At 45.2% G+C, this 22,892-nt stretch overlaps 1 protein-coding gene across 3 annotated transcripts in view; it reads right to left on the reverse strand.

Moving 5' to 3' along the window:
• The window catches only part of TP73 (tumor protein p73), a 144,608-nt gene extending 127,153 nt beyond the window's left edge, over positions 1–17,455 (reverse strand). For 2 of the 3 annotated variants that reach the window (XM_036745598.1, XM_036745596.1), the window contains exons 1-2: positions 17,391–17,455; positions 16,151–16,274 (exon numbers count right to left, since the gene is read on the reverse strand). In XM_036745598.1, the coding sequence (XP_036601493.1) occupies positions 16,151–16,274; positions 17,391–17,455 (189 nt within the window). The remainder of the gene's footprint in view (positions 1–16,150; positions 16,275–17,390) is intronic. The other variant, XM_036745597.1, reaches the window with a different exon arrangement.
• Positions 17,456–22,892: the final 5,437 nt, after the last annotated feature.

Consider the following 22,892-nt stretch of genomic DNA (forward strand, 5'->3'; position numbering starts at 1 on the left):
TTATCATTTTTCTTATAATCATAAGCATGAACAAACAGAATATGCCTTCCCTGAGTGTCCCAGGTGACAGCAAATCTCTTCCTCCTCCCATTTTTCGAAATTACTTATCTGCATTTATCACTCTCTCTCCTGTAGCCACCTTATTTGTGTAGCTGGCCAGATCCTCCTCCGCTCCTGTACAAAGACAAGCTAGCAGGAGCAGTGCCTTGCCTATGGTGGGTGCTTAATAAATATTGAAGTGCATTGAGTTCAGCTGCAGGAATTGATTTGAATAAACTCGAGGTGCTAGGTGGAGATGTTCAATGTGCATGAGAAGAGGTTTAAGAGGGATGTGATGCTGCTCCAGGAGAGAATAGCAAGGAGATGAGCCAAAGGTGTGGCCAGTCGCTGCCTCTGATGTGGTCCTGCTGGGGGAAGCAGGGCATGGGATACCATCAGGCATGAGAGGAGGGGGTAGACAGCTCCTGGACCATGCCTTCCTCCTGAGGCAAGAAGCCCTCAAGAGATGGTAGAATACCCATCAATACAAAGTTCTCCAATGCCCTTCCTAACATTAAGTTAGTTCCTAGATGTCTGCAGGCAAAGAAGGTAACATGCTTATTGGGTTGATTGTAGAGGGGATTCTTGTTCAGGGAGAGGATAGATTAGATGGTCTCCAAGGTCCTTTCTATAGAGGAGATTCCATGGTTGTCTGATTCAAAGAGGGATGATATTTGAGCTGCCTGGTCCCATAGGACTAAACAAGGTATGGCAGAGGAAAGTTGCAGGAAAGGCTTCACAATATGGAAAAAGATATTACAGATGAAAGCTGTTCCCAAGCAGGCTGGGCTGCCTCAGGAGGTGGGAGGAGGACCTCCAGAGAGACCAGATGACCCCTTGTCAGGGATGTCATAGAAATAGATACTAGACTAGATGGCCCCAAAGATCCTTTCTAACTGTTGAGATTTTGTAATTCTGTGAAATGAACCGAATTGAATAAAAACCATGATTAATCTCATTAGGGGCTAATCAAAAGTAGCCCTACTCATATATCAGTCACAGGTGTCAGAGTAACATATGAGAGAAAAATATGTAGGTTGACTTGCCATAAGATCCACATAAACACTTGTTACATGAATTCAAGGATAGATGGATGGAGGGAGAGAGGGATGGATAGAAGGAGGGATAGAAGAATCAATAGAGGGATGGATGGATGGATGAATGCGTGAAGGGAAGGATGGAGGGAGGGAGGGATGGATGAATAGAAGGAGGAATGGATGAATGAATGAATGGATGAATGGATGGATGGAGGAATGGATGGAGGGATGGACAGATGAATGAATGGGTGAAGGGAGGGATGAATGGGTGAAGGGGGGATGGATGGAGGGAGGGATGGAGGAATGGATGAATGGATGGAGGGATGGATGGATGGATGAATGAATGGGTAAAGGAAGGGATGGATGGATGGAGGGAGGGATGGATGAATGGATGGAGGGAGGAATGGATGAATGGACAGTGGGAAGGATGGATGAATGAATGGGTGAAGGGAGGGATACAGGGAGGGAGGGATGGATGAATGGATGGAGAGAGGGATGGATGGAGGTAGGGATGGATAAATAGAGAAGGGATGGATGAATAGAAGGAGGGATAGATGAATGAATGGAGGGAGGGACAGGTGAATATATAGATAGGTGGATGGATGGATACATAATTGGATAAATGAAGAGACAACTATTAAACCATAGAAAGGTAGTTTCATAGCACTATGCCTCATGCATAGTAACTGCTTAATAAAATGCCTCTTGAATGAAAAAAATACAGTACTGAGTTTTCACCTCACACCCACAGATTGGTAAAGATGACTAAAGACAGAAATAAAAAATGTTCAAGGGACTGTAGCAAGACAGGCATGCTAATGCACTGTCGGTGGAGGTGAGAATTGGTTCAATCATTCCAGACAACAACTTAGAATTGCAAGAGTAAAGTCACTAACTGTACATACCCTTTGACCTAACAATATTATTACTAGGCATATCCTCCAAGGGAATTAAAACCAGAGGGGAAAATCCCATTTATACAAAAGTATGTGCAGCAGGACTTTTTGCTGAAGGAAAAAAACTTGAAAGAGAGTGCCTATTGTGAAAGGATGGCTAAACAAATTGTGGCAAATGAATAAAGTGGATTATTATTAGCACCATTGCATAAGAAAAGCTGGAAATGAAGAATTCAGAGAAGCTGGGGAAGACTTTTACGTGCACTGACTGATGTAAGGAGAGCCTAAACAACGTATACAACAACCTCAAGAATGTAAGGGGAAGCGACGTTGAATAACTTCACAGTTCTAACCTGGTCCAGTCATTCCAGAAAACAATTTGAAAGTGCCCCAAAGCTAGTAAACTGTGTGAAAATCTGACCCAGTCATACTGCTACTAGATCTGTGCCCCAAATGAGATCAAAGAACAAGGGGAGAGATCCCTCATGCACAAAATATAGCAGCTTTTTTTCTGATGAAACCGAAGTGGAAACCAAGGGGATGTCCCTCAAATGGGCAACAGTTGAGCAAATTATGGTACATGATTGTGATGGCATATTATTACGCTATAAGAATTGCTAAAAGGGGATGGTCTCAGAAAAACTGAGAAGACTTATATGAACTGATGGGAACAGAACTGAGAATAATTTATACAATGTAACAATAGTTTAAAAAAAAAAAAACAAAGGTAACTCTGAAATTCTGACTTAGGAACTCCAAATGATCCAATGACTAACCACAACTGCAGAAGATTCATGATAAAATATTGCCGAGTGTGTGTGTGTGTGTGTGTGTGTGTGTGTGTGTGTGTGTTTACGTGTGTATTTGGAACTGCCCAGTGCAGGAAGTTGTTTTGCTTACTAAATATATTCATAACCAGTTTTATTTTTCTTGTTTTCTCCCCCCTACCTCAGGGGGAGGTGGGAGGGAGAAAATACAGATCTGAAAATAAAATTAAAATTGAATTTAAAAATAATTATTATAAAAAAGAAGACTTCAAATAATGGTGAAACAATCTTCCTCCCTCTCATCAAAGAAGGAATATAGCTGTGGAATGAAACATGAATGTTTACTTGGTTTCATGCAAATTTCTTGAGGGCAAAGACCATGCCCTACATTTCTTTAAAATCCCCTTAGTGCCTAGCATGTGCTGTGCACAATTAGTTCCTTCTATAAATGCTTATTGGGTGAATGAGTGATAAAAGAATAATTGTGTCCAGTTCCTTATACACCTGGATGCTCATGGAAAAGGGTACACACACACACACACACACACACACACACACAAAGACTTTGATGATAATATGCAGCTCAAAAGGGATACAGAAAGAAATGGGAAGAGGAAAAGAGGGCAGCAGAAGAAGGACGGAAGATTCAAAGAGAAATTAAGCATAAAGAAAACATTCTTTAAAACGACTTTAAAGCTTGGAGAGGGCATAGTGCAGAAGGGGTTAACAGAAAAAAGGTAGAAGAATCTGTACAAAGGGAGAGCAGAAGTAAAGAGAAGAAAATGTATAAGAGAATGGGATAGAGAGAAATACACATAAAAAAGGAAATGAATGTTGAGAATACATATATGTATATGTAAACATTAAGAAATATATCTACATTATATATCTTTATTATATATTTAAAAGGAATAGCAAGTTGTATATAATAGATTTGCAGTCATGTGCAATCATCTGTTTTATTATGTTATGTAATTGCTTGTTTTATTCCATAAATTAAAAATAAAATAAGAATTTATATATATATATAATATATATATAAATAACATACACACATATGGCATTAAAGGGAAAATTTGATAAAGAAGTGTTAATGGAGGAAATCTAATAGAGAAAAAGAAGGAGATTTTGAAGATGAAGTTTTCAGGATGTGGAAGGATGAATTTTAGGTAAGAAATGGATATGTACATTAGATGGGTTGTCTAGCATAGGTAAGAGATAGCAAATGTGTTTTATTATGAACATCTTTGGTGACATTTATGCTTCTTTAAACAGAGTTTTATACTTCAAGGAATAATGTTTTTAAAGGATAAAATAAGTCTTCCACAAGAGGAGCTCCTCCTTGCCTCTTCAACACCCCCCCTCATTTTTCCTGCCTATAGCTTGTTGGTACACAGTTGTTTGCATGTTGGCCCTCCCGTTAGACTGTGTGTTCCACGTGGGGAAGAAATGTTATTTCCTTTCCTTTTTATCTGTGCTGAGTATGGTGCCTGAAAACAGTAGGTGCTTAATACATGCATGTTGACAACTCAGAACAAGAGAACAAATGGATGGATGATGATGACGATGACAGGGACGACAACAGTATATCTGTCTAAGATGATGTGCCCAATGAGGACAGGACTGAAGGAAGACGTCAAGAGTCCCAAGCTCCAATTCTACCTATTGTGGTCCTGTGGGAAAACTCCTGGGTTTGGAGACAGAAGGGATAGTGCTAGGGCGTGGGACTGTGACCCCATTAGTACATGGAACTCCCACTTCCAATGAAGGCTGGCACCTTCTCTGCAATTCAGAGTCGCGAAGAGCTTGCCGGGGGACACTGTCCTGAGTTAGCTAGCATGTGTCAGGGCAAGTAGGGAGTCAAAAGACCTGGGTTCAGTCTAGCTCTAACATTTACCACTGGTATGATCCTGGGCAAACTGCTGCCCACCCAACCCTTCCTGCTCCCCCTACCTTAGACTTCAGTCTCATTTTTGAAAGGTGAGGCCTTTACTTGATAGTCTCTAAGGTCTCTTCCATATCTACAATCCCATGAACCAGCTTCATATCCTGCTTAGCCCTCTATCCTGGATTGAATAAAACCCTTCCCTTGTTGGTAGTGAATCTATGCCTTTATAAGGCAAGCCCACATATCACCTTAATTTGAGGTTGGCAGAGTCTATATATATATATATATATGTATATATATATATATGGAGAGAGAGAGAGAGAGAGAGAGAGAGAGAGAGAGAGAGAGAGAGAGAGTGTGTGTGTGTGTGTGTGTGTGTGTGTGTGTGTGTGTGTGTGTGTGCTGGAGGATACCATGGTTAGAACCCCATAACCTGGAAGTAAGCCATACCTCCCCTTGCTGAGCATGCTTGCTGTGACCAGTGACAAAGAGGCAGGGGTGACCTGCGTGAACAACTGCCTGAGGTGTTGTCTTCCGCTAGGATTCTACCAGCCCTTGCCAAGTCCTGACAAGAGGGGCTGCCAGGTCTGCACATGGACCCTATCTCCCTGCTCTGGCACCAGCCATTCTTGCCAGAGATGCAGGAGGGTGGCAGGCCAGAATGCCTTTGCAACTCCAGGATCCCCAGCTGGTAGGGGCTTCTGTTTCAGCAGACAATACGCCATGGAGGCACAGCTGCCGTCAGGAGCTGGCTTGGTGAGGGTGGGGGGCAGGGGGGGGGGGCTACAGACCTTCTGGTTGTTTTCAGCCACAGCTGTTTGTCAAACAAAGCCACAGGGAGAGGCGGGAAAAGGATGCCAGAGAGGAGGGAAGAAAGAGGGAGGCCTGGGATTTATAGAGTGGAAGGAAGGGGAAGGAAGGGAAGAGAAGACAAGGGAATCACTATGGGCAGAAGACTCGAACACTGGGCTTCAAAGCGTAGAGGGGAGAAATCTCCAGCAGACTGAACATGGACATGAAAAGAGAACAATGGGCTGGGGGAGGAGTCATTGGTGGAAAGGAGGACAGGCCCAAAATACATTAGAATCAGAAAAAAGATTTAGAGGAGATGAACATCTCCCCAAGGAAGGCAGGAAGTTTCAAAGTCTAAAAGATCAGATTTTCAAAGTGGCCCAACCCAGAAGAAACTGTGTGTGTGTGTGTGTGTGTGTGTGTGTGTGTGTGTGTGTGTGTGTGTGTGTACAGCCTCCTTCCAGTTGGCTGTACTGTGGCCCCCCTTTCTTCTATCCCCTCTGAGTTTCTCTCCCTGTGATCTTCCCTTCCTTCTTACACAATCTTAGAGCTAGATCCAAGGCTCTCAGAAAGAAACAAGGTCTAGAAGAAGGGAATTTATCGATCACACGGAGAACTCGGGGAGGAGGTCAGGCACGGACCCCGAGTCTTTGGATTCCAGAGCAGGGCTCTCTCCATCACACCTCACTACACCGTTACTATGACTACAACCACGAAGGACAGGGATGTACCATTATGATAAAGGGTTCCTAAGAACCTCCCAGTGCAGGTCAACGCATGTTTTCAACCTCTGGTCACAGAGCTAAAAATGGAGAACTATAAGAGACTGTAGAGGCCTAGTGATCCAAGTCCTTTACGGATAAGGACACTGAAGCCCAGAAGAGCTGAGCAGCTACCTTAGGATGCACAGCCACAAAGGGCTAGAGAGGGTTTGAACCTGGGCTGTCCGCATCCACCACCACTGCCCTTTCTACCACACTCCCTCTATTGTTTTTTGGCTAAGAGCTGCATAAATTCTTTCATTTGGTCATTCAACATTTGCTGAACTCTGATTTGCAGGAGAAGCAGTGTGGCCTAGTGGATAGAAGAGTTGCCCTTGGAGGCGAGAAGACTTGGGTCTGTGTCATGCCTCTGATACACAATGGCTATGAAATGCTCATGCAGTTACTTAACTGTCAGTGGCACTGGCAACTAAGACTCTAAACTGCAGAACAGTGACCTAAAAGATGGTGCAGTGGGTAGAACTCCAGGCCTGGAGTCAGAAAGACCTGACTGCAAATCCACTCTCAGATACTTGCTAGCTGTGTGACCCTGGGCAAGTCACTTAACCTTGTTTGCCTCAGTTTCCTCATCTGTAAAATGACCCAGAGAAGGAAATGGCAAACCACTCCAGTATCTTTGCCAAGAAAATCCCAAAGGGGGTCACAAAGAGTCTCAAATGAGACTCAGCAACAACAACAAAAACCAGAATTGGTAGGGATGGTCTCCTCACCACAGAGTATTGGTAGTGACAGTCTCCTCTGCACAGAGTATGGCTACACTGATATAAATAACAAGTCTGAACAAAAAAAAATTTGGTGTGTATATATTTTGTATTTAATAATATGTTTGTATTTACAAATAGACATGCACATATTGTAGCCACTCCTTCCCCAGTAGATTGGAAGCTCCTTGAGGGCAGTCAGTCAACAAGTATTTATTAAGCACCTCCTATGTGTCAGGCATTGTGCTGTGATACCTGAGCAGCCAGTTACTGCTAGAAAAACCCTGCCCCCAGCCCCTAACTACAAACCCCAGTTTGCACAAGAAAAACAGGCTGAGTTCCTGCCATTTGGCATTCAGCAAGTGTCCTGGGCCCTCAAGACTTTTCCAAGGAATGTAAGCTAATTACCAGAAAAAGCCTGATGCCTAACGGTCTTCCTTTGTCTAACTGAGTGGGCTCAGAGATGTCTCTATCTTGTGTCAACAGACTAAGCTGGAGCATCCCTTGGTCTGTCTATGGCCATTAAGGATGAAAGCCTCAGCCCTAGACATTATTTTGAATCATATGACCTCTGCCTTATCTTGAGCCTTCCCTTTGGGAGTTATGGCAAGTTGGAGACAGGGATCCTGGGTGGTAGTTTCAGTTGACACTTTGTCAGCTACCTGATATGCTGTATCTACAATCTATTGAGGAGGTTCCTTTTATCATGGTCATAAAAGGTACAGACGTGCCAAGTCTGCAAAATAACATTTCAAGAGATAATTAACCACTGTACCCTGTATTTTCTATATAAACTACTTTTTCACCCCAATTCGAGGCCATTTTGATTTGGGCTGTCAATTGCCCCTAATGGATGCCGGCTAATAAACTTCTCCATTTAAAACTTATACTCTGTGGCGGCTCTCACTGTTGATATAACAGTGCTAAGCACTGAGGTTACAAACAAAGGCAAAAAACACCACCCCTGCCTTCAGGGAGCTTCTAGTCTAATGGGGGAGACTATGAAATACTCAGGAACAAATGAAATACATATGGGATACGTTGGAGATAATCACCAGAGGGAAGACACTGAGATTAAGAGAGCCTAGGAAGGGGCAACTAGGTGGCGCAGTGAGTAGAGCACCTGCCCTGGAGTCAGGAGGACCTGAGTTCAAATCAGGCCTCAGATACTTCACACACGTACTAGCTGTATGACCTTGGGCAAGTGACTCAACCCAAATGCCCTGCCCCCCCCCAAAAGAGAGACCCTAGGAATTACTTCTTTTTTTTTTTAAAAGCACAACTGGAGTTTTATTAGGAGCATGTGTATACATTTAAATATGCAGTCTATCTATATTACAAGATATTCTATTTGGCTGAATTCTTTTAAAATACACAAAAAAAGATGAACAGGCAGTTGGTTATTGCACAGGGTGTCTCTAAAGTTTGAACACATAGGAAAATTGACGGCAATGTGGAGTTTTTGCATTGAGTTCACGTGAATCTTGAACAGCACATCAACCTTTGTATTACAAATGATGGTAATCTTATCGAAGACACTATTTGTTAATATTTCAACTAAATAAAGTGTGGTTGAAAATTTCATTCATTTCATTTCTTGAAAACATGCATTTTTTCCTATGTGTCCAGACTTTAGGCATACCCTGTAGATTCCACATAACACAATCATGTTGGGTTTGCAAATAGGGGTATACACAGGTACACCCAATTCTGTGAGACCCCAGTAGACGAATACCAAAGAGAATATTGCTTCTGTAACTATTTTATTCCTCTTGTAGAATGTAAGCTCCTTAAGGGCAGACACTGTCTCCTTTTTATCTTTGTGTCCATAGTACCTAGCATAGTACTTGGTACAAGGTCAGCATTTCATAAATGCTTGTTTAATTGCTTTGCATTCCATTGAACATAAGACTACCACCTGTCTCTCCACCTTCATTGCATGTTAATTGCTGTGGTTGTTCAGCTATTAATCAGGTCCAACTTTTGGTGACCCCATGGACCATAGCATGCCAACGCTGTCTGTCTGGTTTTCTTGGCAGAGATACAGGAGGGATTTGCCTTCCTTGGGGGATTAAAGCAAAAAGAGATTAAGTGACTTGCCCAAGGTCACACAAATAGTAAGTAGCCGAGGCTGGATTTGAGCACAGGTTTTCCTTACTCCAGGCTCAGTGCTCTATCCACAAAACCACCACCTAGCTGCCTCCACATTAATTACTACTCTCTCCTACACCTGGGATCTTGGATCCATCCAAACTGGTTTTCTTACTCATCCTCACACACGGCACTCTACCTTCCATGTGATGCTCCATTTCCTATCTCTGTGCCTTTGTAGTGGCTGCTAGGAAATACTTCTTGCAGAAGGGACCTTGAACTAAGACTCTAAAAAAGCCAGGAAGGGGAGATGAGGCAGGAAAGGGTTCAGTTCAAATCCTGTTCCAGACACTAACTAGCTGTGTGACCACGGACGGATTGCTCAACCACAACTATAAACTGGAGATAATACTTCTAATATCTATCTCACCAGGCTTTGGAGCATTTATTAAGCACCTACTATGTTCCAGGCACTATTCTAAACACCAGCGACAACAAAAGGAGGCAAAAGACAGTCCCTGCCCTCAAAGAGCTTATAATCTAACGAAATAACATGTGAAAAGTACTTTGTAACCGCATAAAAGTCAACATGAACATTACTATTGTGCAGCCAGAGTAAAATGATTGAACCCAGCATCATTTTTCTCTCTTCGCTGGGGATAAATTGCGAGTCCTCCAGACTGCAGAGGGTGAGAGCTATTCCGAAGTGTGTCCCCTGACACAGCTGTATGAGTCAATCCCATCATGTCCTGCTCTGTTACAGGTCGTGGGTTACTGTGCTGGCTGGCCTCTTGGCATGAGGACTGCAGCGGAAGTCCACAGTAAGGCTTCCCAAGGGCCTTGTGGCCAGAGCATGAGCCTCTGAGCTGGATGACCTAGGTTCAAGCCTGGGCTACAGCAGTTCTGAGACCTGTGACTGATGGTGAGTTATCTGAACTCCCAGAGCCTTGGCCTCCTCATCTGGAATATTTGCACGTATCACAAGATTGCTACCTTGGTAGAGGAGGCTAGAAAGCACAGTGGGAAGAGTGCTGGGCCTGGAGGCAGAAAGACCTGAGCTCAGATCTGACCTCAGACACTTACTAGCTGTGAGACCCTGGGTGAGTCACTTCACCTGTCTGCCTCAGTTTCCTCATCTGTAAAATGGAGATAATAAGATCCCCTAAGTCATATGGTTGTTGAGACGAGTGAATGAGATAATCTTGGTAAAGCACTCAGCACAGTCCCTGGCACACGGTAGGTGCATAATAAATGCTTATTCCCTTCCTCACCTTTCAAGCTCCCAAAGAACATCCTCCCAACAGGGGAGACTAATCCTGTCTCGGAGAGAACATGCAGGAAAGTACATTGTAATCCTTAGTGCTCTGGCTCTGGGGTCAGAGGATCTGGGTTCAACAAAAGCCTCCTGCATTCAGCTAAAGGAGATTCCATGAGATTAATACAGATTAATAACAGAGAACGAAGATCCCCCACCTTCCATGGTAGGCTAGGCTGTTTTTGGCTTTAGCTCCCAAGATCTCCAACAAGTGTTATGTGGGTGACGGCATTCTTCAGGACCCTCTGGGAAATAGAGTGCTCGATTCAACCTTAAATATATAGATTTAACTCCCTTCAAAGTCACCTGCCATTAAACTCAGTTACAATGAATACATCCCTCAGAGCTACCACCATGTGGAGTCTAACTGTTACAAGACAGGGCGAGATTATAGGAGAGCTAATGATGTGTTCCCTACCAGAAGGGCATGAGCGGGGGAGAGAGGGCGGGAGAGGGGGTCACAAGGAGCTGGACACAACTGAAACAACTGGGCAACAACCAGGTAGAAACTTAAGATCAATGAGATCTTGGGTTTAGAGATGGAAAGGACCTCAGAGGCCACGGAGCCTAACTCCCTCATTTTACAGATGAAGACCTGAGGAATACACACACAGACACACACACATGTGTTCCTGTTCAGTCGAAAGAAGAAAGGAAAGAAATATGGATGGAAGGGAGGAAGGGAGAAAGGAAGAACAGGAGAAAGAGGAAGGAAGGAGGGAAAGAATGGAGAAAAAAGGATGGGAGGAAGGAAGAAAGAAAGGAAGGAAGATAAAAAAGAATGAGAGAAAGGAACAAAGGAAAGGAGGATAAAAGGAAGGGAGAAAGAAAGAATAAGAGAGAGAGGAAGCAAGGAAGGAAAAAAGGATTGGAGGGAGGAAGAAAGAAAGAAAGGAAGGAAGGGAGGTAGGGAGGGAGAGAAGAAAGGAAGAAGGAAAAGAAAAGAGAAAAATGAGAGAAAGGAACAAAGGAAAGGAGGATGAAAGGAAGGGAGGGAGAAAGAAAAACCAGAGAGAGGAAGGAAGGAAAAAAGGATGGGAGGAAGGAAGGAAGGAAGAAAGAAAGAGAGAGAGGGAAGGAGGAAGGGAGTGAGGGAGAGAGGAAAGGAGGAAGGAAAGAAGGAAGAGAGGAAGGAAGGAAAGGAAGAAAGAAAGAACCTGATAGAGGAGGGAAGGAAGACAGGAAGGATGGGAGAAAGAAAGAAAGAAAGAAAGGTAATATTTTTAAATGAGCAGGAGAAAACAGAAGGAAGGCCAGAAAGAATTATGGACAAATAGAACAGTGTTGAAAATTGCATGCAGAGCGTCATATTTTTAAAAGACAAGCCAGCTGTGCCTAACAGAGATTGACAGTTTCTGTTACAATCTTCTGTTTCTGTTCTACAACATATAGGGAAATGCTCATTTTATTGGATGTTTGTTAAGAGGAGAAGAGGAAGAAGAGGAAGGAGAAGAGGAAGGAGAAGGAGAAGGAGAAGGAGAAGGAGAAGGAGAAGGAGAAGGAGAAGAAGAAGAAGAAGAAGAAGGAGAAGAAGGAGGAGGAAGAGGAGGAGGAAGAAGAAGAAGGAGAAGAAGGAGAAGGAGAAGAAGAAGAAGAAGAAGAAGAAGAAGAAGAAGAAGAAGAAGAAGAAGAAGAAGAAGAAGAAGAAGAAGAAGAGGGGGAGGAGGAGGAGGAGGAGGAGGAGGAGGAGGAGGAGGGGAAGAGGAGAAGGAGAAGGTGAAGAAGAGGAGGAGGAGCAGAAGGAGAAGAATGAGGAGGAGGAGAAGAGGAGGAGGAGGAGGAGGAGGAGGAGGAGGAGGAGGAGGAGAAGAGGAGGAAGAAGAACTGGCCCGCGCGCAGACATTTCAGTGACTTGCTCAGGGCCACACAGGCTCGAGGGGTCAGAAGGGGACTTGGGCCCCAGTCTTCACCTCAAGGCTCCCTCTCTATCTACTACTTTGAAGCAGCTACCAGTCCGACCTACCTGAGACTTCTCTCCTTGTGGCTAAATATCCCCAGTTCCTTCACCTAATCTTGAAGTGAACATTAGGCCTTTAATCACATGGTGGCCTCTATAGACTTAACTTTGGGTAATGATTTTTTCCACTCAGCCAGAGCCAGGATTGTGCTGGTAAATGTTTAACAACAGGCTTTCTGAAAATATCCACACTTTTCTCTTTACTCTGTATTACTATTTTTCTCCATCATGTAGTTAAGTCTAGACAACCACAAAACAATAAATCTGGCTCCGATTTATAGAATTTGCTGATTTCTGAGTAATTGTTCACATTGAAGATTTAACAATCAGCTCGGTTTGAGCAGTCTCCAGCAAGCCTTTACTAAAGGCACAGTCTGTTGTTGCACTTCTGCTCAAATCCGTTCCACCTGAATGGGCACTACCAAAATCTTAACTCACTGGGACTAGCTTTTGAGAACCCCAAGTCACCTCCATAGCACAGCATGACCTGTAGGATGGCACACTGGGAAGAGGCCTGGATTTTAAGTAACGGGACCCAGGTTCAAATCCTAGCTCTGTCGTTTACTGTCTGCCTGACCTAGGGCACACTGTTTAGTCCCTCTGGATTTCAGTGTCCTCCTCTGTAAAATGAAGAGAATGCAGGAGGTCCTCTCCTACCTCTAGGTATATTATTCCATGGACATGTAACTAATGGAAGTCCTTCTTCATAGTAGGACACAAGTACGATGGTCCTTAAAGGCCACTTGGTCATCATAGGAGCTTAGCTCTAGAGCTGGCACAGACCTTAGAGGTACCTAGCCCAATCCTCTCATTTTACGGATGGGGAAACTGAGACCCATGGGAGGCTGAGTGACTTTGAATCGACTAACCACACTGTCCACAGGTCCCCCATCCCCTTCCCTCATCTCCCCACCCCAATCCGCTGTTCACTGTTCCTTTCTGCTTCCTTTGGAGCCATTTCTTCCTTCTCATCTCCCTTTCTGCCCTCTTCCCTTGACTTTGCCCTTTGCTCTGGCCCGTTATCACCAAGCTAACCCTTTGACTAACCCTTTTCCCCTGGGATCAGCATGTTCCCCAGGCCCAGCCTGGCTCAGCTTTCTTCACCCCTCCCCCTCCTAAACCCCCAAGTTTGAGCCAGCAATTTATGCCGGGAATTCCCATTGCCATTAAGTGTGCTATGCATGTAAATATCTCATAAATGGCTTTTTACTATGAGGCATGTTTATACCTGAACAAATTATACTCTATTTTTGTTTGGAAAGGCGTAGGGCTCCACCTTCATTATAGCGTGGGGCCCAGCAAGCTACATGCCTGAGCAGGCAAGAGAGAGCTCTTCGTATCCTGGCCTGAACCTGACTCACCAGGCTTAGAACAGAGATGGGGCTTTCAGATTCCTTCCACTCCAGCTGGGGTCGGGTGGGGGTGGGAAAGGGAGAGGAGGGAGATGGGAGCCAGCAAGCATGTCACCCCATATAGAAATAAGGGTCTTCATTCCCCTCATCCCCAAGGCAAGGTGTGAATTCTCTGGGCATCCAATGAGACTTTTATTTCTCCCAAGGGGCTAGGTGGGCAGCTCCATGACAGGCCCAGAGGTGGTGTTCCGTGGTTCCATGCTAATCCTACTTCTTCCTACTCTCTAAGTTATGAGTTACAAGGAGGCAGATTTCAGCTCAGTAGCAAAGGACTTCCTAACAGTCTGAGCTGTCTAGCAATGGCACAGGCTTCCCTGTCAAGTAATGAGCTGCCCACCACTGAGCATCCAAACAGAGCGGTTCTACAGAAGAGATTTTTGTATTGGGTGATTCATAATAAAAATTGCATCGTGTTGCATCATCCGGGCAATGACTTGCTCTAATGTTGGGCTTTTGATGTCCACAGGGCTCCAGGAAGGGGGCCTTAAAAGTAAACATAGCATGGATCACAGATACAGAGCTGAAAGAGACCTCAGAAGCCATCCATCCAATACCCTCATTTTACAGATGAGGAAACTGAGACCCAAGGTGGCAAAATGACTTGTCCAAGGTCATAAAGCATGAGGTGTCCTGGGCAAGCCCTCCTTTCTCCCATTTATCTCTTGGTACAATTTAGACTCAATGTGTTCGAAAGAGAATTCATTTTCTTCCTCCCTAAATATATCTCACCCCCAAATTTTCCTATTTCTGTTAAGGCTACCACTATTCCTCCCATTACCCAGGCCCCTCTTTGACCCTTCCTCCTCTTCCTACCCACCTCATTGCCAATCTGAGCTTTTTCAATTACAGCTCCTCAAGACCTCTTGGGATCCTCCTTCACACCTTCACCACCTGTCATCACACCTAGTCTATTTCAGGAGCCTCCTAATTGGGTGCCTTCCTTCCACGTTCTGCCCTCTCTAGTCCTTCACACAGATATCCAACTTAGGTTCCTATAACACACCTAAGACCACGCCATTCCCTTGCTCAAAATTCACCAATGGCTCCCTATTCTCTCTAGGATAAAATACAGCCTGCAAATGCCTCAGTCTGGCATTTAAAGTCCTCCACAGTCTGGCTCCCAACTTCCTTTCCACGTATATTTTTAATAGAAACCTCTCATATAGTCAAAAATCCATCTCTAGTCTCCGTAAGCACAGGCCGCCACCAACACCTCCCATGCACATCTCAGAATCCCTAGCTTCTATCTTCTTCCTCCTCCTCCTCCTCTTAAAGGCCAGCTCTCCCTGTCCTACCCAGGCTGAAAGTCCAGTGGCCATTCACAGTCAGGATCTCACTACTGAGCACTAGGGGAGCTTTAACCTACTCCATTTCTAACCTGGAACAGTTTGCCCTTCCTTAGACAACCTATTCACCCCTCCACCCATCACCATATTGATACTTCGTATGGACGCCTTATCGGCTTAGCCCACTGAAGTTCAGAACTCCTGAGGTCAAGATAGCCATCAGCCTCAGCCTTCCTGGTAGCAAGGATTACAGGTACAAGCCACCACACCTGGCTCCTAGCTCCTTTCAAGGTTCAGCTAAGGTATTACCTCCCATAGGAAGACTTGTCCGATTCCTTCTAAATATTGGTATTTTCTCTCTCCCCCAATTATCCCATATTTACTTAGCTCTATACATAGTGTATACCATCCCCAATGTCCCAATCAGTAGAAAGTAAGATCCTTTAAGGACAGGAATGATTTATTTGGTTTTGTTTTGTAGCCCTAGGGCTGTGTCTTATAAATCATAAAAACTTAATAAGTGTTTATTGGAATGGTTTAGATGGTGGCAGATAGTCCACCATTAAAAAGCTTTTTCCATTTGGAAAGCTTTTCCATAGCTCTCTATTGAAATGCAAATGTTCTATGGGAGGGATAACACCCTAAGTATTAACCATAATTCAACACTATTTAGGAACTTAGAATGAAACTAGTGGGGGGGGGGGGGCCGAGGAGCAATGAATGGGCCAAGATGTCAGAAGCAGGGAAGAGTGACTAATGGAAGGAAGAAAGATACTAGTTTTCCTGCCTTGATCATTCTGTAATCAAGCCCAGTAGCCCAGTACCCCAGTCCTGCAATTTGTCCTATAAGCCCATAATTTATAATCATGCTTGCTTGCCAATAGACAGCCAGACACAGAGTGGTCAGGAAGAAAGGGGATGAGAGTTTGAGTTCGTTCCCAACCCAGACAGCCAAATTCTTGACATTTCTGCCTAGAGGAGAACCCCAGTCATCCAGAGATGATTTAGGGAACTTGGATCTGGCCGGCTTCTTTTATGATCCCACCCCTTTAAAGAGACATAGGTAGCAGGGGCAATGGGAAAGGGTCAACATCCAAGTTCCCACTTCATTGGCTCAACCACGCTAGAAAAAAATCAACCCAAGTGTGAGCACAGTCTCCCCTGCAGGAGTTAGAGACCTCACTTACCATGACAGACTCATTCATGCTCTGCATGTGGAAGTCATCCATGCTGACCACAGTCCCACCAGCCACCACCTCATTGCCCCCTTGGCTGGACTGGGGGAGATCAAAATATGTGCTATCTGGCTCCCTGAGAAAAGATGAGGAAAGCCTTTAGCCCTACTTGAACCACTGGTCTAAAAACCCTAACCTATCAGCCTAAGGGTAGAGTTAACAGAAGGGAAAGAAGGTGGGGTATTTTGGGGAGTTATAAATTGATCTTGTTACTGTGGAGGACTCAGAGAGCATCCTGGCTTCATACTTTTACCCATTTACTTTTCTTCTTAGACACTTCTAGATAGCCTCTCTCCACCCCTCTTCTCCTCTCCTTTATTATTTCTTCTCCTTCTTCTCTCTCTTTCTCTCTCCCCATTTGTCCCTCCCCTTGTCTTCTCCTCTTGGCCCTCTCCTCTCCTCTTGATCTTCCTCTCTCCAGTCCTCTCCCCTTCTTTTTTCTCACCTCTTTTCCTCCCTCTTGCCTCTTCTCTTACCCTCTCCTCATTGTTCTCTCCCCACCTCCTGATCCTCTTTTCTCTTCGAATTGAAGAATCTAAGTTTGTGACAGAGGTCATCTGGTCCAACCCATATACGAACAGAAATCCCCTCCCCAGACAAGTGGGCATCTGTCTTCTACTTGAAGACCTCTAGATATGGAGACGTCACTACCTCTTAAGGCATTCTCCTTTGGGGGCAATTTGAATTAGTAGGAAGTTTTTTCTTTTCTGAAGCCAAATGTGGTTTCCCTGTAATTCCCATGCATTATTTCTAGTTGTGCCCACTAGGACCAAGCAAAGAAAGTTTAATCCTTTCCCATTCTAGCTCTTCAAAGGCTTGAAGACCTTGACCATGCCCTCCACCCTTAGTCACCTCTCCCAGCAGAATTCCCAATGGCCTCTTGGTGCCCCACCCCTCCACCCCTCCTTGTTCCCTGGTCATCAGGTTCTTTTCTACAACACCAAGGACCCTAAGGAGCACGGTTAGTCTGCTCAGCAAGCTCCTAGGAAGCACCCAGTTTTATGTGATGCATCCTAAGGAAAGGCCATGGCACTGGCACTCCATTTAACTGCAGCGCCTCCCCACATGTTCTGGATCTACTTATAACTGGACACCAGGCCTGATCAGAGGTTAAGCCTAGCTTGGGCTGACGAAACAGCTCCCTACTCTTCTGTTTCATCTCCCAGGGATATAGACTCAGAAGGAAACTCACAGCGTACTCCAGAGGTGTTCAAACGTGGTTCCTTCATCTGCAGAGGAAGACTGGGACATCTTCATGGAGGGAGAATCCAGCCAAGGGTAAAACACTCTGGGAAGAAAGAACACACCCTTGTGAACAAGAAGCCACTGTTCCACTTCTCCAATTCTTCAATTCTTCTTCTGCTTCTAGATGCCACCCACCCCCTCCAAGGCCAACATCTTCACTTTTCATAGGATCACAGATTTGGGGCTGGAAGGGAATGGAGGGGCCATGGAGTCCGACCTCCTCATTCTACAGATAAGAAGACTGAGAAGGCTTACATGGCTAATAAGTGTCTGAGATGGGATAGGAACCTAGATTGTCTCAATTCCAAGCCTCATTTGCCTCTCCACTATACCATTCTACCTCAAGGTCACTCTATCTGGGACCCTGTATGTGCGAAGAGAGCATGTGCCCCTAGCTTTGGGGGGGGGTGGTAGAATATTTGATGCCAATTATTCTTGGTATACTTTGAGAGAAATGATTATCTCTCTCATATTAATAGCCAATTATTCAAATTGGGGAGACCCTAGTCCCCCCCCATCCTATTTCCTCATTTAATCTCTCAAGGACAGGACTTATGGAAGATAGGATTAACATTCTCCTCATTCTGGGTGCTGCTTCTCCAGACAACTAGTTCAGGCTTGGATGGGGGATATATGGGTTCCTTGTCTAGATTGCCCAAGCCCAGGGGGGTAGTCTTTCTGGCCAAGGGTGACATGGTGTCACGCTCAGCCCCTCATTGGAGTGAACTCACTTCTCTTTGTGAAGTCTACCTCTCATTAACTTGTTAACCAGTCAGACTTGATTGCCACCCTCTGGAACACTCCTCTTCCAAGGGCATAGAAGCCATGAGCCCACCATCATGATTGTCTTTGGTTTGTGAGAGAGATGGTCAAAAGACCTTCCTTTTATTAATAAGCATGCTGGCATTATCAATAAAAGGATTGAACCACCCAGAAACTATGCCTCTCGAACTTTTTAAATGCCACAACTTTTATACTAAATCCTTTTATCCCCTAAAAGCTAACTGAAGTCTAACCAATTGCTATTAATGGGAAACACATCCATGGGAGCTCCTCAATGAGAGTAGCAGAAACCCAGCCCCTCAGGGTTACCTCCTTCTTGGGACCCTGAAAATCAATTCAAGTGTGATTGAGGACATAGCTCCAGAGAGGGTAGGACATAAACAAACAGGTAATATATACAAATTGATAAGGAGAGGAGCCCAAAGAGAAGTAACTGCTGGGGACATTAAGGAGGGTCTCATGAAGGGGGTGGTGCTTGAGCTAAGCCTTGAAATAAGCTAGGTATTCCAAGAGGCAGAGGTGGAGGAAAGAGCATTCCAAGCATGGGGGACAGCCCTCCCAAAGGCAGGAAATGTCTTGTCCCAGAAATAACAAATAGGCTTGTTTGGCTAGAATGTAGGGTGCATGAGAGGGAAGGGCAGGTAGATTAGAGTTAGATTGTGAAACATAGGCACAGGAAGGGGCAAGGGACCTTCCACGATGGCACTGGGCCCTCCTCTTTGGATCACCCCAACTCAAAGCTGTATATTTCTCATGCATTCTTAACCAGTCAATACCTAGAATAAGCTCATAGGTCTAGAATTTGACTTTGAAGGAACACTCTCCCTCCCCCCCCTCCGCCCAACACCAAGATCATTCAGTTCAGTCTCGTCACTTCACAGATGAGGAAACTGAGGCCACAGTGACATACAGGGTAGTAAGTCAAGTCTTACACTGCACAAAGACCCACCCACCTCCTTCCTGGGACTTGTGGTCCTGGAAACAGACACCATTGAACTTACTCATTAGGGAGAGATGTGGCCACTTTCTGTGCTCATTACCAAGACTGTAATGAAATCACAAATGGATCTGACCACCTGGGCCCCTAGAGGTCCTCAGTGCATGAAAGTCAGAATGAGCAGAGCCCCAGCACTGCCCCACCTACCACGCCACATGGCCATGCCAAGCCGGGCAAGCCCGAACCTGCCCAGTGTGGGTCACAGCGGGAACATACAATCTGCCACATTTTGACTTTCTACATGTAGGGCTGTATGGAGCCTTCCAGGCAGGCACTGAAGGGGCGCACTCCCCCGTAGACCTGGCCCACCCAGAAGAACCCTGGCTAATGGAGAAGGCTGGATAGGAAACAGGAAGAGCCACAGGATTGGGCAGGAGCGTGGGGATTTAGAAACCCTTCTGGAAGCAGCCACTTGATTCACTTATTCACTCATTTATTCAGCAATTATTCACAATGCCAGCCTTGGAGCCAAGATGACAACCTGGATTCAGAGTGGCTCCAGATACATATTGGTTGTTCGGCCCTTGGCAGGTAATTTCTCAAGACTTTATGCAACGCTCTAGAAGGTGCCAACCTGTATTGATGGAGAGAGTTTCTTCACCTGAGGGTTCTCTATGCCAGTGAAATCATCGGTCTAATTCCTATCCTTATCCATGTAGTGTTCTAGACACCAATGAAAATATAGAACAGTAGAAGTTATGGTCCCTGCTTTCTAAGATATTAGACTCTAGTTGGGTTCAGATAAGACTGGCAAGGTGGTATAGTAGAAAGAACATTAGTCCCTGGAAACAGATCTTGGCTCTGATGCTTACACACTGTGGCATGATGGGTAAACCACCTAACATCTCTGATAATTATCTGTAAAATGAGGAGGTTGCATCAGGTCAGGGCTCTAAATCTGGAGTCCATGAACTTGTTTAAAAATATTTTGACAACAGTATTTCAATCTAATTGATTTCCTTTGTAATTCTATGTATTTTATTTGATGCATTTAAGAACATGATTCTGAGGAGGAACTTGTAGGCTTCACTAAACCAAATGCCCAATGGGTCCAGGGCACAAACAAGGTGAAGAAGCCCTGCAGTAGATAATGTCTCCAAGGTCCCTGGTGACTTAAAACCCTACAGGCCAGACATAAACGAATCAAACAGATAAGCAGTAGGGCCCAGGATTTGTTAAGCCTTCAGCCCTACTGCCCAAACTCCCCCAGCTCAAGCCCCTACAAAACCTGGCAAACTGTCCAGCAGGTCTCCTCTCTGTTTCAGTTCACTCACTACCCAATGACCTGTTTGCCTACTTCCCTGTGACCCAGGCACAGAGCCACCAAAGGCAATGCAATAAAGTGAATGGTGTGCCAATTCTGAAACCCAGAGAACCTGAGTTCAAATCCCAGCTCTGCCACTAACTAATTGTGTGACCTTGGTCAAGCCACCCAACATCAGTGGGCCTCAGTTTCCTCAACTGTAAAGTGGGCAGTTAGTCAAGACTCGGTAAAGAGGCCATTCTCCGTCTCATTTCTTATTAAGCTTTGACGAGCATTGCCTCGGTCAAACTGACACCTGTTAAAGACCTCAGCCTGAAAAGGCCAAGGTTCCCCACTACATTTTGGCCCATCTTCAGTCATCCTGATCTACATCTGGCCACTGAACCCAGCTGGCTCCAGAGGAGAAAGTGAGGCTGGTGACTTTGCTCAGCTCACCCTCACTTAAATCCACTTCATTTGCATGTCACAGCATCCTCTCCCTGATGTCGTGGTCCTCTTCAGGAATGAAGGACAAACAACAACAGTTAGTCAAGATGGCTTCTAAGGTCCCTTGTAGGTCAAAAATCTCTGATCCTAATATACAATAATAATCATAATAGCTCACATTTCTAGAGTGCTTTAAAATTTTGAAATCCTTGACAGCCATTATTGGGCAGCTAGGTGGTACAGTGAATAGGGCATCTGGTCTGGAGTCAGGAAGACCCGAGCTCAAATCCGGCCTCAGACACTTACCAGCTGTGTGACCCTGGGCAAGTCACTTAGCCCTGTTTGCCTCAGTTTCCCTATCTGGAAAATGAACCAGAGAAGGAAATACAAATCACTCCAGTATCTTTGCCAAGAATACCCCAAATAGTGTCACAGTCAGATGGCCGTTGTTCCTCCCAATCCCAGGGAGGTGTTAGAATCATCATCATCATCATCATCATCATCATCATCATCATCATCCCTACTTTTAAGTGCCTTGAGTCATACTGCTCATAGGTATTTGAGGCAGGATTTGAACTCCACTCTTGAAGCCCACTGCCCTACCCATCCTATCTCTCTGGCGTAACTGTGGCCTGAGCTCTACAGCACCAAGGAGAAGGCTGGAGAATCTGAAATAGGTTTTACGGAGATATTCTTGTTGTTCAGTCATTTCATTTGTATCTGACTTTCTGTGACCCCATTTGGGGTTTCCTTGGCAAAGATGCTGGAGTGGTTTGCCATTTCCTTCTCTGGCTCATTTTACTGGTGGGGAAACTGAGGCAAACAGGGTTAAATGACTTGCCCAGGGTCACACTGCTAGGAAGTGCCTGAGGCTGGATTTGAACTCACAAAGAGGAATCTTCCTGACTCCAGGCCAGGCACTCTATCCACTGAGGCACTGAAATAAAATACTTAAAGGATGCATAGAATTTCAGTAGGAAAGAGAATGAGGAGGGACCTCCCCAGGAGGGTTCATAGGATTTAAGGCTTGCTACTGATTTTGCAACAAAGTGCTAGTCAGGACCTTAACATGTAGAACAATAGAACTGGGAGGATGCTTAGAACATAGCCTATCATAGCTGGGAGGGCCCTTAGAACACAGGATGTCAGAGCTGGGAGGGCCCTTAGAACACAGGATGTCAGAGCTGGGAGGGCCCTTAGAACACAGGATGTCAGAGCTGGGAGGGCCCTTAGAACACAGGATGTCAGAGCTGGGAGGGCCCTTAGAACAGGGAATGTCAGGCCCTTAGAACACAGGATGTCAGAGCTGGGAGGGCCCTTAGAACAGGGAATGTCAGAGCTGGAAGGACCCTTAGAACAGAGAATGTCAGAGCTGGGAGGGCCCTTAGAACACAGGATGTCAGAGCTGGGAGGAGCCTTAGAACACAGGATGTCAGAGCTGGGAGGGCCCTAGAACAGGGAAGGTCAGAGCTGGGAGGGCCCTTAGAACAGAGAATGTCAGAGCTGGGAGGGCCCTTAGAACAGAGAATGTCAGAGCTGGGAGGGCCCTAGAACAGGGAAGGTCAGAGCTGGGAGGAGCCTTAGAACACAGGATGTCAGAGCTGGGAGGGCCCTAGAACAGGGAAGGTCAGAGCTGGGAGGGCTGAGACCTTCGAGATGATCTAGTCTAAACTACTCATTTTCCAGATAACTACCCCGAAGCCTAGAGAGGTTAAATACCTCGCCTAGCAGTCACACAAGTAGTAACCATAAGAGCCAGGATTTGAATCCAAGTTCTTGGACTTCACATTCTGTGCTCTTTTTGCCTTCATTGCCTCTGGAAGGAGGAAACAGAATGAGCAAAGGTTCAAAGGCAGGAATGAGGCCTCCTCACAGTTTTGGGCCTCATGCCAGAACCAGACAGGTCAGGACCCTCTGATTTGACAGAAGAGGAAATTAATGCCCAGGCAGAAGAAAGGACTGGCCAAGGTCTATCATAA

The sequence above is a fragment of the Trichosurus vulpecula genome, chromosome 2 (genome assembly GCF_011100635.1).
Source record: "Trichosurus vulpecula isolate mTriVul1 chromosome 2, mTriVul1.pri, whole genome shotgun sequence".
Lineage (NCBI taxonomy): Eukaryota > Metazoa > Chordata > Mammalia > Diprotodontia > Phalangeridae > Trichosurus > Trichosurus vulpecula.